Raw genomic sequence first — 18,509 nt, forward strand, 5'->3', positions numbered from 1 at the left:
TAAATGTGGGAGGACCACCCTCCCTATCCTAGTTCATATAAGTTCCTTGTTTCCGAACACATCCTATCCATCATGCCGTGCCGTCGTCTACCCATTGGCCATAGCGCGTAAACGTAAAGTGAAGAAAGGAAGAATAAAAAGAAAGATATCATGGGGTGGTGAATGTTGATCCAGTCTGAATGAGATCCAAAGTCCCAATCCGGTACATAAAGGGGTATTTCCAACTATAAGCACAACTTGTTAGCCAACCAGCCATGGAAACAAGCATAGGCAGTGCTGCTCACCTCAAGATAAAGACATAGCATGTCCAAAAAAGAAAACCAAAGCCGGCATAAAGACATCGTGCAAGATGTCGTCAATCCCAACAAAGCCAGTCATGATCCAAACTGCCTGGCCACTCCATCGTGGCTGCTGTCCCGTAGATATCCAGATGTGCTGGTGAAAAAGGGAGAAGAAAGAGAAAAGAGAGAGGATCCATCAAATTAGCAGACGCGTCGCCGCTTGAGGATATCCTCGTAGACCTCAATCTTCTCCGTCTTGGACTCGACAACAGTGATGAGACCAATGTGGCGCTCCCGAAGCTCCTCGTAAGTCTTCTTCCAGAAGCCAGACTGGTTGGTCCAGTACTCGATCTGCTTGGTCAAGTCGGCGACACGCCGGCTGAGGCTCTGGTCGATCTGCTTGGACAGCTGGCATACGCGGTAGCGGAGGTCACCGTTCTCGTCCTTCAACGTCTTGTTCTCCTTTTCCAGACGGCAGACCTTGGCCCGCAGATTATCCAATTCGCGATGGCTACGGGATGTAGAGTCGCAAGAGTTGTCGATGGATCGACGGAGGCACTTGTTCTCGGTCGTGAGGTGCTCGACTTGGTCCCTGAGCTGAGGGATAACGACGTGGCATAGGCGATGAGTCTCGGCTTCTGCGTTATGGAGCCTCACCCTCAGGGTCTCGTTCTGAGCAGCAAAGTCCTGGTTGGCCTCTTCAAGCTGCTGGTTCTGCTTGACAAGAGTCTTCCACTCTTCACGGCTGACCTTGTAGTAGTCGCAGGAGTGACGGTGGTGATGGTAGGATCGGGATCGCTTGACAGTGACAAACTGAGGCCGCCCCTCGGGGCTGGTCTCAACGTAGAAGCGTCGAGATGTCATTTCGGGCATAGGTTGCGTCTCGGAGTTTCTCTGACTGATGTCTGATTGTGAAGCTTGAGTGACCTGAGATGGTAGAGTGGTACCGGTTTCTGATGATCAGTCACAGTCGGAGTTCCAGAGAGCTGGGTAGGCGATGGGAGATATAAAGACAGTCTATCCCTGAGACAACACGAGAGATGTTCAGGACTCGAGGCTAAAGAGGATCAAGTAGTGTCTGCCTTTAGAGCAGAGCAGTTGTGAAGCTAATGAATGACCCTAATGATTGTCTCGGAAGGGGTCCACCAAGGAGAGAATGACAGCTGAAAGGGACACTGGGCTAATGCAGGTGATCAAAGAAGGTCAGAAGTGTTGTTTATAGAGAACAAGGGAAACTGGGCTGCTGTAGGTCAGAGCACAAGCTGTCTTTTATAAACACCAGCCTCTGTATCAGGCACTTGCTCTGACTCTGCCACCAGTAGAAAGAATGACACATAAACCACGCGGCAGTCAAACACGGATTGAAAAATGGAAGAAAAGCGTCCTCAAGGCCATGCTATCGTGGCTTGTAGGGGCGGCTGATGAGTAGGAGTCAACAAGTGTAAATGTTCCTGAAGGTTCCGTCTTGGTCTTCGCTCTAGGACTTGAGCACAAGTGTGGCAGACTCGACGAGAAAAGCAAGAAAACAACTGTGGCAGAGCAACCAGCACTTTGGTTTGATGGGTGTCCGAGGGGGACTTTGGGAATTAGTCGGTCGGATGAGGCGCGCGTGGTCCATGTCTCAATGGTGATGGTGGTCATTCCCGGGCAGACAAAGACAAAGAAAAGAGTGGCTGACAGGGAGAGTTTAGAGCAGCTGCGACAAGATGGATTATACTTGGAAAGTATCCATAAAAAACAGAGTTGACCTGCGGGCTTGAAGGCTTGCATGAAAAGTCTTTGATGTCCGTTGTTTAGAGGCGCTTGCCTCGAGCAGCCCAGCCAGGGGCATCGATGATTTGACTTGCATGGGCCGAGTGGTGTCAAAGAAGCGGCTAACGAAAGGGCACCAAAGAGAAGAGAGCAACGGGGATAACAGCAGCAGCAATATCCATTCTAGCTTATTGTGTCGTGCATGCGTTTTGGCGGGAGATGAGAGTGACGTGCATGGTGCAGGAGTTCGTCCACGAGGGCGAGCGGGAGATGGACATGGTGACCTGCAAGGGCATACAGTGTGGATAGGAGCTATTTCAGAGAGTACCTAAAATTTGGCGATTTGTGGTGGGAAAGCAAGTATAATACAGTGTGTATATGTCTGACACACAGTCCCGCTACCGCATGACATGTACGCCTTGTGAGGCCTCATCGTCCATCCATCTTCTCCTCCTCCACACCATCAAAGGCCCAAACCAAACAAAAGAGGAATCGTCACCACGGGACCCCTTGCAGCAGCATCGACCCGAGATGCACCGCCCGATCACTCGGTTCCAGGCCCTGCAACATGCGACGCAGGGCAGTGCAAGCGCAGTAGTAGAGCATGGCTGTCTTTGAGCCTCTGCTTCCATCCAAGTTTTTTCTTTGTCTACGCACCAGGCTGTGATTAAGATGGCTTCCTGATCCTACTTATTTCATATTTCTCTTAACATTTTTCATTCGAATGGAAAGATATGTCCTATCAATTATCTCGAGAAGCAGGCCTCTCGGCTCAGCTGGAGCCAACCATTTGAAGCCTGCGCCACGAAGCTGAACCTGAAGATGCCCACCACCTCTCCCAACTCTCAACTAACAAACACATTCTCCTCTCAGCCGTCACTCCTGACATTCTCGGCCCCCAAACATCCCACAACTGGTGACGAACCAGCGTGGCTCGTTTCCTAGGCTGCAGCGAGGCACTCTGACAGCCTGCCTCATGGCTTGTTACACTTTCAGAGCCTTATCGTCACATCGCCATACCCCACGAGGCCCATGGGTTTTGACACCTTCTCTCGGCCCAGCCGAGATGCCTCTGGGGGCGACGATACCCAGCCTCGCCGTGCCCAGGAACCGGCTCTCCCAGCTCATCTTCTGCTTGGCCTATTTGCTGCCTGACGCCGACTATCCGATTCCTCCCGTGGTTCAAGCACCAGCCTGATCCCGCCGCAGCCTGGTTGTTGCAGCCAACTTGCCTGCAGCCGTGTCCGTCGCAGAAGAGTCCGTCAGCATTGCCCTGGGCAAGTCCGTGGATAGACGTTTGCCTGGGTCGGTGACATTCCGGCACAAGACACTTGTGACTAATGCAGGATTCGAACGGAGGGGCCTTTGAGTCCTGGCAGTCACGAACCTGGCAAAGATGGTGTTCACAGAATCGTGTGCCTCGTTCTGCTCGTCGACCACAGCCTCGTCTGTCGTTGTTGCCTGGACACACCCCGTATAGGTCTGCTTGCTTTCAGAGTTGCACTAAGAGAATCTGGGAGAAAGGCGAGCTTACGGTCTTCACATACGATGTGTGTCATCCCTTGAAAAGAAAACCTCCTATTCTCACAGCCGGCCTCGGAGCATTGTTGGTGTCCTTCACAATACCGACCCTCCATCGCCTCAGCTTCACAGCCGCCATATACGCACTCGTGATACGGGCAGTAGTATTTGCCAAGCCTTCTCAGCCGACAGTTGCGCGTCTTGCACGTGTGCTTTTTGCAGTAACCACTCCCAGGAGACTCCTGGCCTTCGAGGCAGCCTTGTTCAGCACATATGTGGTCGCGGCAGTGGGATCCCCCCTCACGCTCGGCTTCGCAGTCGGGTGCCTCGCAGTAGTGTGCGCCACAGAAGGGTGAGGGTTGGCCGTTATCACGGACGTGACAGAGACGCCGGCATTGTGGTTTCTGGCAGTGACGATGCCGCTCACAGAAGCTTTGAGGGTCATCTGGATCAACTCCTTGAGCAAAGGCTATGCAATGAGTGTCATCACATGTGTGGTCTTTGCAAAAGGGACCGGCATCTTTGTGGTTTCGACAGTCGTCGTACTCGCAGCGATGCTCGTGGCAAAACGCTAGATCTTGACCGTTATGCCACGTCCGTTGAGCCTCGCAGCCGGGTAGCGTACACAGGTCTGTTTCCTTGCTGTCAATTGCTAAAGTAAAGTCCCACTGTAGGCCAGGGATATCTCACGAAGCGGCGTACAGTACCTGTACAAGGCTGAGTTTCCGTCCTTGACGTCGAGATTGCATCTCGTTCCATTGTCAACAGCCTGACACCGGATATCTTGAGCATATTTGTTAGCAACCCTCCCGAGTTGTCGCCGTCGACTCACGCTGGCTGCACACTACAGCTCGGGGCAGCTTGGCATTCGGGCACGCCCGCCCTCCTTCAACTTGCCTGCAAGCGTGGAACTGACAATACTGCGATGCAATTCTTTGACCATCGAGCTTCAGTGCTGTAGGCGGGTTGCGACACACGGTTCCGGCTGCTGCGCATGTAGCCTCATAGCCAATTCCTTGACCGGGATATGCTCTCTGGAACATGTTGAATCTTTTGATGGTTTTTGGAGCGTGGTTATGAGCAAATGGGACGACACGTCTACTACTACAAGCACGATTGAAGCTAGCCTCGCCATGTTCCTTATACTACTCCGTGCCAATACACAGATGCATGCGTAGCACATGATGTTCTTGCTGTATATCCACGGATGGCACGTCTCACAAGCTTCATGGTTCAGGCTAGGTGCAGGCCACGGATAGTCGACATGTTGTCTCGGTTCGCTGCACCACAAATGGCATACTGCATCGAGAACAAACTCCCTGATTGGAAGTAGAGACATCGTTGTCGAGTCTCGTGATTATGCCGTTGCCGTTGGGCGCAAATATATATTAGGGCTACCCAAGAGTTTTCAACCCCCTGGCTAGAACTCTCCTCATTCCTATCGTATCACGACAACACAGAATCGCTATGGCCGTTGCACAGGAATCACGAGGACAATCCAGGCACCGAATTGTAATACTTTTGATGTGATAGTCTATCGCAACTATTCCCGCTTCCCCCTACCCAACAATCATGCTCCTAAGTCGTGGTATCATTGCAAGCAAAGACTGGTTCATTTCACCCCTTTTTGTTAAAATTCCGCCGTCGAGGCTTTTTCATCTATAGCTAGGCCCCCTCCCCAAGTAGTCAAATCAGGGCAATGCCTAGAACTCTAGGGGTAGCCGAGCGCACTTTTATCCATGGTGCTTGTGTTATAACAAATGGGAAACCGAAAAGAAAATTTTTTCAAAAAGAAACAACAAGATGAAGCGTGGATGAGCTCAGAGTGGCAGCAAAACTCTTCATGGCTTGGCATCAGCCGTTGTTACCGAGTTGGACTGCAGGCGTCCTTGTGTGACGTTGCATCACAGCGACTCTGCCACCGCCGCCTGAAGGCCCTGGAGTAGCGCCGCCTCTGCAGCGTTGTCGTGCATATCGTGTTGAGGCTCAGGGGCCGGCACATGGGGCATCTGCATGGTGTGAACGGGCGCTGTGGGTGGAGGCGACGGGAATGTGAGTTGCGAGTGCTGAGGGGGAGAGTATTGAGGCTGAGCGGGCTGCGCGGGTGCGGGTTGAGGAGTTGGGGTGTGGTGAGCCGGTGGCGAGTGATGCATCTGCCCGACAGGAGTCGACGTGTGGGATCGAGCCTGGGCGGGAGAGTGCATGGCGCTCTGGGGTTGTTGCGGTAGGTGTTGCTGTTGGGCTCGTGGAGTGTGAGGCGCCTGTGGCCGGGCGGGCTGCTGAGGTGTAGACTGATGAGACTGTTGTGTAGCAGTCATCATGCTCGGTCTGGCTTGCGGCAGCGAGGAGGGCGGATATCCCGAGGAGGTGGCAGAGTGGTAAGAGTGAGTAGGTGTTTGATGTTGGGCAGGCGAGCCGTGTTGCGTTGACGCGGCCTGTGCTGCACTCGCCGCTTGAGCGGGTGTCATGACAGCCTGGCCAACTGCTGAGGCTGGTGTTCCAGCTGCCCGTCCTTGTGGAGGGTTCTGCAGTCCCCCGGCCAGTGTCATTATGCCTTGTATCCTAGCCTGGTCCTCCTCCGAGTTCAACCTGGCGCGTTCCTCCGCCTCCTTCCTGGCTGCCTGTGTAGGGGCGCGAGTCTTGAGCTCGCCAGTCACAGCCTGTAGATAGTACGGCATCTCTGAGTTGGTCTTTAGGAAGAACAGCTTGAGGTTACGAGCCTTGTCCTTGAGTTGTACCTGTGTCCGATCTTTGAGTATATCGGATATGGTGCCGTTCTGCCCAAACAGAGTGAGTATTTGACTCCAGTGAGGACCCTTGACCATGTCAAGACCAGCCATGAGTGCCTTTTCCTCTTCTTGGGTCCAAGGGCGGCGTGTCGAGTGGAGACCCTCTCTCCTAGTGTGGGCGGATGACTTTGAGATTGCCGCTTGTCTCGCCTTGTCATACAACACAGCACTCGGGCAGGTTTGATTCGGCGGCAAGTTTTGACCAGGCTCCGGAGGAGGAGGAGGAGGCTCGGGTATGCTGTGTGTGTATGAGTAGTAAGGATGTTGAGCATGAGACTGCTGGAGTTGGCTGAGATACGATTGTGCTACCAGATTGTTGGCGAGTGTTCTCGGATAAAGTTTGAGATCCAGATTGGTTTCACACTTACTTGTACTTGTAGGTACGGTTGGCTGATATGGGACTGGAGATAGCCCGTGTAATGTGGTCTTGACGTAATTTGAAGTACTCTCGGCCACAAGAGCCTCCAACTCCTTATAGTCCGTCATAAAGTCCACCTTGCCATTTGTCTGAGGCGTCGAAGAAGGCTCTGCCTTCTCGGGGCTCTTTGTGGGTTCGGTTGCTGCCGGTTGTTCAACTGTTTCAGTTGCAGGTGTTGGTGTTGGCTCTGGGTTGGTCTCGGTCAAACCAGCTAGAGCGTCCTGGACAAGACCCGAGGTGGTCTTCTCAAAGAATGAAGATAGATCATCCAAGTCGAGGTCGGGATCGTCATTTCCGGCTGCGTCACCCAATAGGTCAACCGCGGTCTCCTCGCTGGATGGCATGGGATGGCCCAGCCTTGAACCGAGATCCGACATCAACGCCAGCCGAGTCTTGACACAAGTAGCAACTTGAGCCAGCAAGTCATCCACTTTGTACTTTTCCCTTAGAGATGCTGTTTTTCGTCAGCGAGAGCTCTCATGATGCGGCGCTTGTAAGACACTCACCAGTGTCGGGTTGCGCTTCGCCCTGAATCGCGTCTTTCCTTGACCGTACAGATGAGATGAACTCCTGATCTGCTGGTGTCAGATCCGAATTGTGATGAAGCCCACGTAGCTTATCCTCCATCCCGCTTATTATGGCGTCATCCAGTATCGGCCCAGACTGTTGTTCTGGAGTTTTCGTAGCAAGCGCGTCGATCGCAACTTGAGTCTTGAGGGACAGGTACAGATCGAGGGCATCAGAACCAAGGTCTGAGACTTGTCCTCGAAATATGGAGTGAAAGTTCTGATGAGCGTTGGAATACGATGGTGTGGTCTGGAGCAGCCAAATGGCGAATTGGGCGAGATTCGCGAGGTCGAGGATGGTGCGGGATTCATGGTCTTGGAGCTCCAGCTCATCAGCAGATAGGATGGCGCTGGCGGAGTAGATCTGCTTGGTCTGCTCAAAGGAGGTCTGCAGGTTCCGGAAAGCCTTGGCGTGTTGCGATTCCGCATCTCGGATCGGCTTTATTGAGTCGTCGAAGGATTGCGAGAACAAGAGGAGGATAGAGAGAGCCTATGCCAGTCGTGTAAGCACTCGGTCGCGGTACGTAGTCGCGCCAACCTACCATGTTGCCGAGCGCATGTCGACTGGCCTTGCGCAGGTATTTTTGAGGGTCAGAAAGGAAGGTTACGGGGGGTGGAGGGAGAGAGGCTTCGGGGATGGGTGCGGGATCAACATCCATCGGATCATTTGTCGTCTGAGCCATGTTTGCGTCCTGAGTGAACTGGGACACCAGATCGCCGACATTGTTGAGCGCATTCTGAACCAGAAGCGCAAGCCCATCTTCTAGTGATTCTTCGGCGCCTGGGTCTGGCTCGAACGCGTTATCGTGGGCAGGCTCGGTCTCGGTCTTGACCCTCTTGGAGGACTCGTCGCCATTGGTGTTTCCATCGAAGGGACGCTTGGTCGCGGCTTGCAGCATCGAGTCCAGGTCGAGGCCGTCGAGGATGTTTGTCTCTTGCTTGATGCCTACGGGCACAGCAGTCAGCATGGTTACGCAGCAGACCGGCGCGAGCTCGCAAGAGTTCTTCAGGTGGCGGGGGATCAAGCGGGACATTGGAAGCATGGATTTCTACGCACCCGTCGGGGACATGGCCGCGCTGAGATCGGGCTGGGCGGGCTCAGCCATCATGGTGACTTTATCGGTACATAAGCAACAGTCGCAATTAGAGGTATTTCTCGTCTGAGGAGCTCAGAGGGCAGCGCGGCAGCTGGCGACGGCTTCGTTCTGGCGTCGAGAGGCGGCGGGATGATGGTTGTCCGGAGAAAATTTGCTGAGTAAGTCCGATCGGTGCCCTTATTTCTGGCCCCAGAGCTCAGGTGAGGAGCGATACACAAACGGCACAGGATGAGAAGGGAAATTTATATTCCGCCGCAAAATTCAAAATTCTGGCCGTTTGGATGATTGAGGCTTTGGTTGAGGATCAATAGACAATAATATTAACTGGTTAACCATTTTTAACACTCCCCGTTTGCATTTGCGACGATAGTAAACAATTTGCTTTCACTCGTTGATGCTTCTGATAAGCGACTATCGGCGAATACAAGCACCGATTGACCGAGATAGAGGCTTATCAAGAAAGGCACCCAGTCTGAGGGCGGTGTTCAATCTTACCTAGTAGCCTCAACCACGATAACACCACTGCTGTGTAAGCTGCCCCTCCGATGACATCAATCCATAGTCTACTGGTGCCCATGAGAACGCCTGGCCAAGAAACGGTCTAATTATTTGCTTGTTCGTTGGTAAGAGCTTCTTACGCGCCACAAATGCAAGGCTTCTGATTGGCTGCGCATGTACATGCTCAAGTTGCGACTTGAACATTATCTTCGAGGTCATGCGAATTATTCCTCGAGACTTGATGAAATGTTGTAATCAAAGCATTGTGAAAGCCTCGAGATGAATTCTACTGACTCTCTGCGTCACTTGGCGTATTCATCAACAAGTCTTACCTGTTCTTGATCAGCCATGATACACTCAGTTGCGTCTTATTCACTTACCAAGTTAGGTGTTTGTTTTGTTTGTTTCAAGAAAAAGAATGTTTATCTGTCTCTAGACTAACCATGAGCTTATGATGCTGTTTATAAAACATCAATCCTTTGGAGTCTCAAGCATCCTCTCAGCCTGAGTGGGTCGTCCATGCCGTCAGAGGCCAAATACGGGAGCGATGATGATAGAGGCCATATTCAGTCCACGTTATGGTACAACTGGGCATTGCGCTTCTGGTACTGAGATGAGGTATCTTGTCCTTTACTGTGCTTTGGGACCAGTGTTCTTAGGTAGGCAATATGTCCCCGTGATGATTCACTTCTGCTATTAAAAGCAACAGAATATAGAAACTGCCATGTATCTGAACACCAATATGCTGACTGGGGATGGGGTCGACTTTACTGGCCCCATTGAATAAAGCCCACCCGGTGATTCTGCCAACAGGCACCTCTTAAACGTCATGAAACAAGGCCCCTGTGTGGCTCCTCAAACGGTTGCGCTAAACTCGGCCGAAGGCCATCTCAGGGCGAATTCTGTGGCGTCGTTGATGGGTATTTGTCAAAATGCATGGCTTAAGCCACGGCGATCTTCAGCTTCTTGCTCAACAAGAGGCGGAATGGTTATCAGTAGCTTTCCATCAATGCTGTGGCCCCGTGAGTATCTGGGAGCTGCCAACTGACTGGCTTCGGGCAACATCGTTGTCGAGTTTATACTGAATCACTTGTCTTTAGCCGAGGCTCCGTGAGCACCCTCAATGCCTGGGTTGAGTATATGGGAGGCCGATCTGGAGGTGCGTCATCCGCACTGGGCAGGTAGCCGTTGCTTCAAGTGTTGAGAGCTCGGAGAAGGAGTATCCCGCCACTTGGACTGTATCAATCGATCTTTTTCAACTCCCAAAGCCCCCAAAACTTCACTTCCATCATCTCGACCCTATAATCCACCTCGTATTCTATAATCCAAACCCTGCTATCCTAAGATTGCTCTAATCCAACCTCACCATCTTCCTAGAACTACCATGGTAGACAAATCGCAATGCCAGACGCACACCCGCACACCCTGGGGTAAACCCGCCCATCTCTACGACCGCCGCATTCGATACCTGTTTATGGGCATCCTCTTTGTCACCTTTCTCGCCGCCGTCGTGGTAGCTGTCCTTGTCGTCGTCGATCTCGCAAACGGTCACTAGAAGCAGCCAGAACCTGACCTGTCGAACCTGATGTCTACCGACTTTCTGGTGTCAAAGGTGTTACACGGCGATAAAGAGAAACATCCGTACCACCCGCCTTTTCAGATCTGTGGGAATCACCTTCACGACTGCCAGGCGTATTTTAAGCCCGTACGTTTCATCTTTGGGCCTTGGCTGCGCTTCCTTACTAACATGATGGCTCAGAACTTTTGTTGTCCTCCGCTCCAAGTCTGCCACGAGACAAAATGGTCTCCCTCGGGAATATACTGCTGCGCTATAACAGACGAGTGCATTGTTTCTGAGGGGCACCCTGCGACATGTCTGGCAAACACGACGCAGTGCGGACGAGAACTCGGTGGCGGATGCTGTCCCGAAGGCACTACATGTTCGCCGGATGGGTGTTTACAGCAGTTAGACTCGGGAACGGGTCTTCTCGACAGCCTGTTGTTGCCAAGAATGGAAATGGATCAAGAGACGGTGTCTGAGACATTCGGCATTGGACAAGACAAGGCGGAAAGCCACAAAGCGCTCTCGACCGGGTTCAAATTTGGCGAAGTTGGGATGGTCAAGCTAAGTACAAGCGAAATGCTTCAAATACCGTACATGGGCATGACATTGTCTGTGGGTATGGCCTTGTCATTTGTCGCCTTGTAGATTCATCTGGGCCCTGAGTGTGTCGTTTGCATAACTTGAGAAGCAAGTTGGTTAGCCTATGACCTCGACATAGCACAAATCCACGACCGATTATGAACAGTAGACATGAGTTTCAATGTGCTTGCTTCTATGTGCAGATCTATATCTGTATATTTGTTGAATATTCCGCCATCAGGAGACGCACGCGCTCTCCAGATGCGAAATGTATTGTCATTTACATTTCTGTCATTATTTATCCAGCCATTATCATTAGTCAAGACCACCAACCGGGATGCTCCCATTGCCGCCCAACAGCAACAGACCCGGTCCGAAAATCACCTCATGCCCGTCCACGGGATACATCTCCAGAGTATGAGTCAACATACACGTGGGATCATTCACACAAAAGTAAATGCACCCAAAACCGTCGCGGGGCGTAGCCAGCCCGATAAAACGCCAAACCGGGGGGGTATCATAATATGCATACGAAGTAGAAAAAGGTTCCAAAAAGAAGTAGATGAGCGTTGGTTGTTGCCGATTACATCCAGACGGCGAAAAAGAGCATGACGAGGACCAGGGCGATGCTCGTGTAGGCGACGTGCTTCCGTCCCGAAGCCGCGTTGCCCTCCTCGCTGGGCTCGGATCGTGAAAAGACGGAGTTGGTATTGTTGCCAATAAAGTCGAGGACGTCGTTGGACGAGGACGCCAAGTCGAGGAGCAGGCTCATGCCGCCGTGCGCAAACGACTTTACATTGACAGAGGCAGCTTCCAGGATGGACGCCTTGAATGCGCCAGGCGCCAGCTTCTGCGTCAGGGCGACCTGTCTCGAGCGGTCTTGAGCATGGACGAGGCGCTCATGGGGAGGTAATTGGGATGCCACGCCTAGAAGGGGACTGTTAGCTTGGGGGAAAGCTCGGTGACGCGGACTTGCGCAAAGAGACGTACCATGTGTCGCGAGCTGCGACGTGCCAGAAAGGTGGACAGAATCAGCTGCCAAAGCTATCGACACCAATGCCCATAGCAGAACCAAGAGTGAAGTCGGCGAACGCATCGTGATGCAAAAGCGATGAAAGGAGCCCTCTCTTTCCTCCCTTTTGGCGAAAACGTTTTAGATATAAGCGAATGAGCGAGTAATGACAAGCCAAGATACGAGTTGAAGCTCTTGCGCGTCGTTGTCGTCGTCGTGAGGTCGAAGCAGCCACCAGCAATTAACTTTGCCCCTCCAAATCCGGACCAGTAGGTAGGTAGGTAGCGACAGCGAAACAAAAAAGAGAGTTTTTCCCCGAAGGTTGTAGCGATGATCAGGAAAAGACTGTGAGGGTCCGAAAAATCCAAAATTCCTTCCAAGGCTCCAGCCCTTTCCACCACTCCTTAAACAAACAAATGACGATGGGGCCGCCCGTTCGAGGAGGGAGCTGAAGAATTCAGAGCAAAGGGGATTGGACGGGTTTTCGGGGCCACGCGTACGGGTGTGGTGTGTGTCTCGATCGTGGGGGCAGAAGCTTGGTCGAATGTCTTTCAGGCTTTCCTTTTCTTGTTGTTCCAGATGTTAAACGATTGATGGATGGAATGAGGCGTCGTCCTAATGTAAATAACAAAAAAACACCACTGCCTTGAGGATCTTGTTGGGAACTGGGTCGTGGTCCCTTATTAAAAAAAAAGAAGTCGCAGGTAAAAGAAAACAAGGCAAGGTAAAGCTCCTTAACCTTGCCTTGACCCTTGAGCTCATTTTTCCCGCTATTGCTGCACATCGTCGATGGTGGAGTGTGTGCGTCACGACGCTATTGGCTGTGCCAACCCTCCAACTTGGTGCTGGCAGAGTCTCACTAAAATAGAGCGTTGGCGCTAGAAAGGGTAAAGGGGGTGGGAAAAAAAGGCCCGCATCGACCATTGAGAGAGTCATTTTCTTTCCTTACTGGAGCCTTGCTCAGCTCATTATCATTCTGCTTTTCTCAGCCTGGGCAAAAAAAAAGAGGAGGAGTGTGAGATCTCTGTTCTCCGCGTCTGGGCAGCCTTGCAGGGGCTGAAGCAAGGCAGGGCTAGGATGCAACCTGCTGACGACACTGGTTCCCATACCTCCTACTTTCTAGAAGGAAGGAGGGGGGAGAAAATCGTCTCATGAGGACCTCTCTCGGCCTTTTCTCAAATGGGGGCAAGGCTGGCCCAGAAAATTTCAGCCTCAGGAGGCGGCCGGTGGGATAAACGACTCATGTGCAAAAGACATTCGTCCATTTATTTCTCAACAAAGCACAGGCTCTTTTTCGCCACTCAATAGTTAGCCCCTGAGCCATCCATCCAAAAGACTCAAGAAGGGAAAATGAAGAAAAATTGATGCTGTTGGCTTGAATGCTGCCCCGCGATTACCGCGCGTCCCTTCTCTTTCAAGTCACAGCCTCTCCACCAAAGATGGATCCTGATCCTGATCCTGCTTTCTCCCTCAGCTGCCTCCCATGCTCCCCCTCCCTCCCCCACACTCGCTCACTTTTCTCGGCGTCGATGACGTACGCCTCTCGGGAAAAGATAACGGGACGAGGCTTATTGGAGAGCAAGAACTCTACCGTAGAACCGATTGGTTCATCTTGCCCACGCGCCTCTGGCTCAGAGATATGGACCTTGATCTCGATACAGTTGGCAGCCAGAGCAAGAACCTTGAGATCAAGCTTGACATGTATCAAGGGACTCAATGACAGGGAACGCCAGGCTTGGCTAAACTGGCTTGTCCCGGGATCACGAAAAAGCATGGAAGCCACCCCATCCATGCCCCCCCTCTCCCCCCAGTGTGAAACGCTTCCTTTGCAAAGTCGGCATCGGCCGAGCTGCATCCACCTGCAAACTGGACCTCGTTGATCTTTTCCCCATGCCATGTCGCAATGCCTATGCCATGCGTTATAAAAGGATCGATCCTGTTTAGGCACACCAGTTACAACATCGTCGCCCAGCACGGGAAAAGCCTCACGTATGATGGCCTCTCCCGTGTTTCACATCCACGCCCACATCTGCAGCAGCATTGCCATTGCCCAAAGAAAGCAAAGAGGACCAACGCTCAAGAGCCCATGCCCATGCCTCACGTGGAAGTGCCCTCCAATCACAAGAATGTCAAATGTAAATTGCATGCCAAATGTCTCAAGCTCATGAATCGTAGTGCCTTATCCAATCCCCACTTTCTTCCATTGTCTCGGCCTTTTCTAGGCTCATGCTCTTTTTATATCCTACAATATCATCTTCCTTTTTCGTAAATATATGCTTCATCTACCTTGTCTTCAAGGTTGACACCATGGTAGAGATTCATTGTGTGTGAGATCCGCGCCTTGATGATGATTCAGCTACAAGTCAGCCTCGCATCCCAAGCCCCTCCCATGTGTCAGATATACGAAGCACAATTTGACACTGACAGGGTTGAGCTTACTCCAGGCAGACCGACAACGAGCCGTCACGTTTCAGATCAGCGGGAGTACGTATCTTGAGTAATAGCTCGAGTAATAACCCCAACCTCAATAAATGAGTTCGCTCCAAAGGAATCGCTCATCGCAATAAGATTAATAAAATGTTTGATGACAACGCAGCCAACGCGTCCTCGTATTCAACTCACGCTCGGAAGCTTCTTATGGACCTGCCGCATAGAGCTGACCCTGAGCATTGGTCATTCGCGACCATGTGCCCTGCGGCATCATCTGCGGTGGACTTGGATGTCCAGTCATGTAGAGACCGTCCACTTCGGCTTCGCTGCTGGTCGTCGTGCGGCTACCCTGTGAGTACTCGCCACTGCTGCTATTTCGGCTGTGCTGGTATGCCCGCATCGTCCCGTGACCGACGCTGGCTTGATACTGCGAACGACCCATCACGCTGCCAACGTTGGATTGGATCTGTAGTCCGCCAAACGAGGTTTCAAGGTCCTGCGAGTATTGGTGCACACAATGTGGCTCCGAGATGCCGCAGACCTCCGTCATGATCTGGTAGATGCGTTGCTGTACCTCAATGGCAGGAGGCCGGTCATATGGATTGGCCGACAACATACCCGTGACAACATGTAGTATGGGAGTGACTCCCCGGAAGAAGTTTGAGTCATCCTTGCCTGGCGATGCTTTCCGAGAGGCGTCTTTGGCGAGACCCGACATCCATGCTTCTACTTGGCCCAGGTTCTTGTGGAAAGACGTGTCCAATACCGCACCACCTCGCCCAGCCGTCTTGTGTTTCGCAGACCGGAAAGCCGCGAACTTGCTTGATGACTTTTTGACCAGCAATGATAGAATTTCTAGTATGATGCATCCTAGTGAGAATATATCGGCCTGCTGGGCGCTTAGATGCGCGTTTGAGGCTAGAAACATTGCTGTGGACGAGTTGGAGTTGTAGTGCTGCATCATGCTAAAGTGACTGTCCTCGGGAGGCGTGAATCGGTTTGGCGGACTCGACGCGCCCGCAGGCCGTGCCCATTGCTCTGGCGCTGCATAGTCATACCATTCGCGATCGAAAGATGACTTATCCGTATGAAGAATAACAGCGTCGGGGGTTAGTCGAGTGGAATCGGAAAAGAAGATGTGGTTCTGGTTGGTGAAGAAGATGGTTGATGGTTTGATGTAGCCGTGCGATCGATTCTTGCTGTGGAGATAGCAGAGCGTGTCGACTAGGCACAGAACCCAGTTCATTAGGAGCTCCCTACGGCGTGTCTTTGCCAGGTGCTTGAACTGGGATGGTGTCGTCGCCAGAAACGACTTGAGCGTAAGGTCGCTCGGCGGCGAGAAGAGAACGTATCCGAATCCATTGTGAGTGTAAGACGCCCAGTACGAGACCATGTGCTCGTTCTGCAGCCCCTTGATCCCTTGGATGGCGTCTAGAAACTCGGATATCGGTATGGCACCAGGCCCTGCGCCCAGGGAATATCGCCGGCGACAAAAGAACGCCCCCGAAACATTGGGGAGCCTCACCTTGTCGATGGCATGGGACTTGTGAGTGGCCAGGGGAGATCGCTCAACAACATCGAGGGGCACAACCTCGTGGTCGCCGTACACAAGGTGGCTCCCGCGCTGCAGAGGCTTGAGGAGGTAGTGGAATTGACGCTGGTAGAATTTCTTTTCGACCTTTTCGTCACGGACTGCAGTCAGCGCGAGTCGGTCCACGTCCTCGAGGGCAATGGGAAGCTCGGCGTCGTCCCAACCATCGTCAATAACTCCAAAGATCTGATCAGGCACGCCGAGGTCGACTAGGATGAGGAACATGCGGGGGGCATCGTTCCGGATGCTCTCCCAGTAGGTGCGCTCGGTGAGGTCCTCGCCGCCAAAGGCGACGGGACGGTCTAGGCGCTCAATCTCATCCGGGAGAAGCTGGCTCAGGACGAAGGGCCGGGTGACGGTGGCTTCGATGCGAGAGTCGACCCACCACTGTGGCATTGTCGACTTGGCGGACTATATGGGGGAGGTGAAGGATAAGGAGATGACCCCTCTAGGTGTACGATGCTGCGTCGCCTAGACCTGCATCTGTAGTTGGAGGGTTAGATCGCTGAACGTGGGCAATGCGGCAGCTGAGGCTGGGTCTACCGTATGGCGGTGCTCTTTTGAAACTCGCAGCGGCGGGACTGATGGGAGCGCGGTTAAGGTCCGTCTGACTCTTGACAGCACCGTCTTGGACGAGAAATCAAAGGTTTACTGCCGTGGCTGTCTGCTCAGGGGACATGGACGACTTTCATATGATGGATGCATGCAGAAGTAGCAGCAGCAGCAGTATCAACGGCAGCCGTGGAGAAGGTGACAGTGGATGGCGTCCAGGGTTCGGGGGCTCGCCTCATGGCTCGTGGCATGTGGATGGCATGGACATGGCTTGGGCCAGGATCCGTCAGAATGGAGGCGAGGGAGACGGACAGGTCGGGGTCGGGATCGGGTGCTGCAGGTGCAGAGTAAAAGGCGAATGGAGCAAGCAAGCAAGCAAGCGAAAGCGCACGAGTTAGAGGCTTATCTCGTTCAAGAGCGGAAAGCAAAACTGGAACTGGGGGGTGTGTGAGGTTGCCCGCGCGGTGGCTGCGGACTGTCGTGACGGCGTGATTGGCGAGGAGGGGCAGAGAGACAGTGGCCGGCGGGCGCAGATAAGAAGGGCTGAGAGTGACTCTGAAATGGGGACCGAGAGGAGAGGAACAAAACGTGAGTGAGACGATGGATGGGATCCGATTTCAAGAGGGGCCTGGGCCTGACTCGAGGCGATTCGCTCGCAGGTTAAAAGTCGTCAACTGCCCATTCCCGCTTTGTAGCTAGAGCGGGCGTTTTTATGTCGCAAAGGATGGAACCAGCGGGCGTATCGTAGCGCGTTTATTACCGGGAGGTACCGCTCCGTTCATTGCTTGCTTGCAGCCCTTGCAGGGGCGTTTTGAATATCCGTAATGTCGCGTGCTCTTGAAAGTCTCGTTCCTTGGCTTGCGTCTCTCTCGAGGCTGTCCAGATGTCGTCGACTCCGACTGTTTGCGTCGCTTCGATCGATTGGCATCACCACTTTAGCTTCCGCCATTGGGTGTTTGCGATCCCGGAACCAGCCCCTCCTCCGTCGTCAATGTCGGCGGATTCAAGGTGCAGGTTTGCGGGCGTAGAAGGCGCCCCAAGTGACATTTTATCCATTCGAGCCCTTGACGGTTCCCCCCCGCCATCTTTCATCACCAGCAGGGGTCCATGTTTGACCTCCCCACCCCAGTCCGAACTTGAAGCTCGCTCTTTAAACATCCATTCCCGGGCACGAACTTCCAAAAGGCTCTTTGTCTCCATTTGCGGCTCGGTGCAGTTCATAACGGGCGCAGTAGCGTCTGCTAATGCCTTTGCTAGATGAACCATCTTGCCGGTGTTCCGAACGGAACGGAAGCATCACCAATGTCCTAGAGGGGCTGCTGGCTGCTGCTTAACCTACCCTTACCTCTCCACCCTCACCACATGGTTGTCTCGTTCAACTGCTTCAACCATGCAAATTGGACTCCACGTGTAAGACCAGCGCAGGTACTCTTCCCTTGCTTATCCGCATGGTACTGTAGCTTTGTAATCCGCTCCCATTAGCACAAGCAAGGGGAGAGAGACCAGACGAACCCGTGGCTTGAAGCCATACGGGGTCATGACGTTCCACGGATCTTCTTGAAGCTCAAGTTCGCGGTTCTTTTAACTCTATCCCTAACCTTCCCAAGCCTGTCACTCTCGGTTCAGCCTCCGGTGACGTTGACGCCTGCAGAGTCCCCATGCCTTGGCACACCCACGGACCTCCTTTGATCGCGGCTCTCGTTTTACTCCCCACGGACGACTCAGACTCCCTGCAGCCCAACGGCCGTTCTGTATACCCTCGAGCGCCCGCAACTGCTGCAGATGCCTCCTCCCATGGCTCAAAGCGTGACCTCTTCCTGTCCGATCCCGCCCAGGATCATGCTTCCCCGAGCCAGTCA

The 18,509-nt window shown here is 52.9% G+C and overlaps 4 protein-coding genes across 4 annotated transcripts; all 4 read right to left on the bottom strand.

The window, feature by feature from the left end:
- Positions 1-482: 482 nt before the first annotated feature.
- On the bottom strand, positions 483-1,145 carry LRP88_07732 (uncharacterized protein; the record flags this gene model as incomplete). Its single annotated transcript, XM_083244249.1, has 1 exon — positions 483-1,145. The coding sequence occupies one exon, from the start codon at positions 1,143-1,145 to the stop codon at positions 483-485; it is 663 nt and encodes a 220-aa protein (XP_083098743.1).
- Positions 1,146-5,458: 4,313 nt separating this feature from the next.
- On the bottom strand, positions 5,459-8,433 carry LRP88_07733 (telomere repeat binding factor-domain-containing protein; the record flags this gene model as incomplete). The annotated part of the gene is made up of 5 exons (XM_083244250.1): positions 5,459-6,648; positions 6,712-7,215; positions 7,268-7,817; positions 7,870-8,273; positions 8,385-8,433. The coding sequence occupies 5 exons, from the start codon at positions 8,431-8,433 to the stop codon at positions 5,459-5,461; spliced, it is 2,697 nt and encodes an 898-aa protein (XP_083098744.1).
- Positions 8,434-11,648: 3,215 nt separating this feature from the next.
- On the bottom strand, positions 11,649-12,161 carry LRP88_07734 (uncharacterized protein; the record flags this gene model as incomplete). The annotated part of the gene is made up of 1 exon (XM_083244251.1): positions 11,649-12,161. One exon carries the CDS (start codon positions 12,159-12,161, stop codon positions 11,649-11,651), a length of 513 nt encoding a protein of 170 aa, XP_083098745.1.
- Positions 12,162-14,712: 2,551 nt separating this feature from the next.
- On the bottom strand, positions 14,713-16,494 carry LRP88_07735 (uncharacterized protein; the record flags this gene model as incomplete). Its single annotated transcript, XM_083244252.1, has 1 exon — positions 14,713-16,494. The coding sequence occupies one exon, from the start codon at positions 16,492-16,494 to the stop codon at positions 14,713-14,715; it is 1,782 nt and encodes a 593-aa protein (XP_083098746.1).
- Positions 16,495-18,509: the final 2,015 nt, after the last annotated feature.

This window comes from Fusarium phalaenopsidis (assembly GCF_050370095.1).
Source record: "Fusarium phalaenopsidis strain FUZ10S chromosome Unknown contig_32302, whole genome shotgun sequence".
Classification (NCBI taxonomy): Eukaryota; Fungi; Ascomycota; class Sordariomycetes; order Hypocreales; family Nectriaceae; genus Fusarium; species Fusarium phalaenopsidis.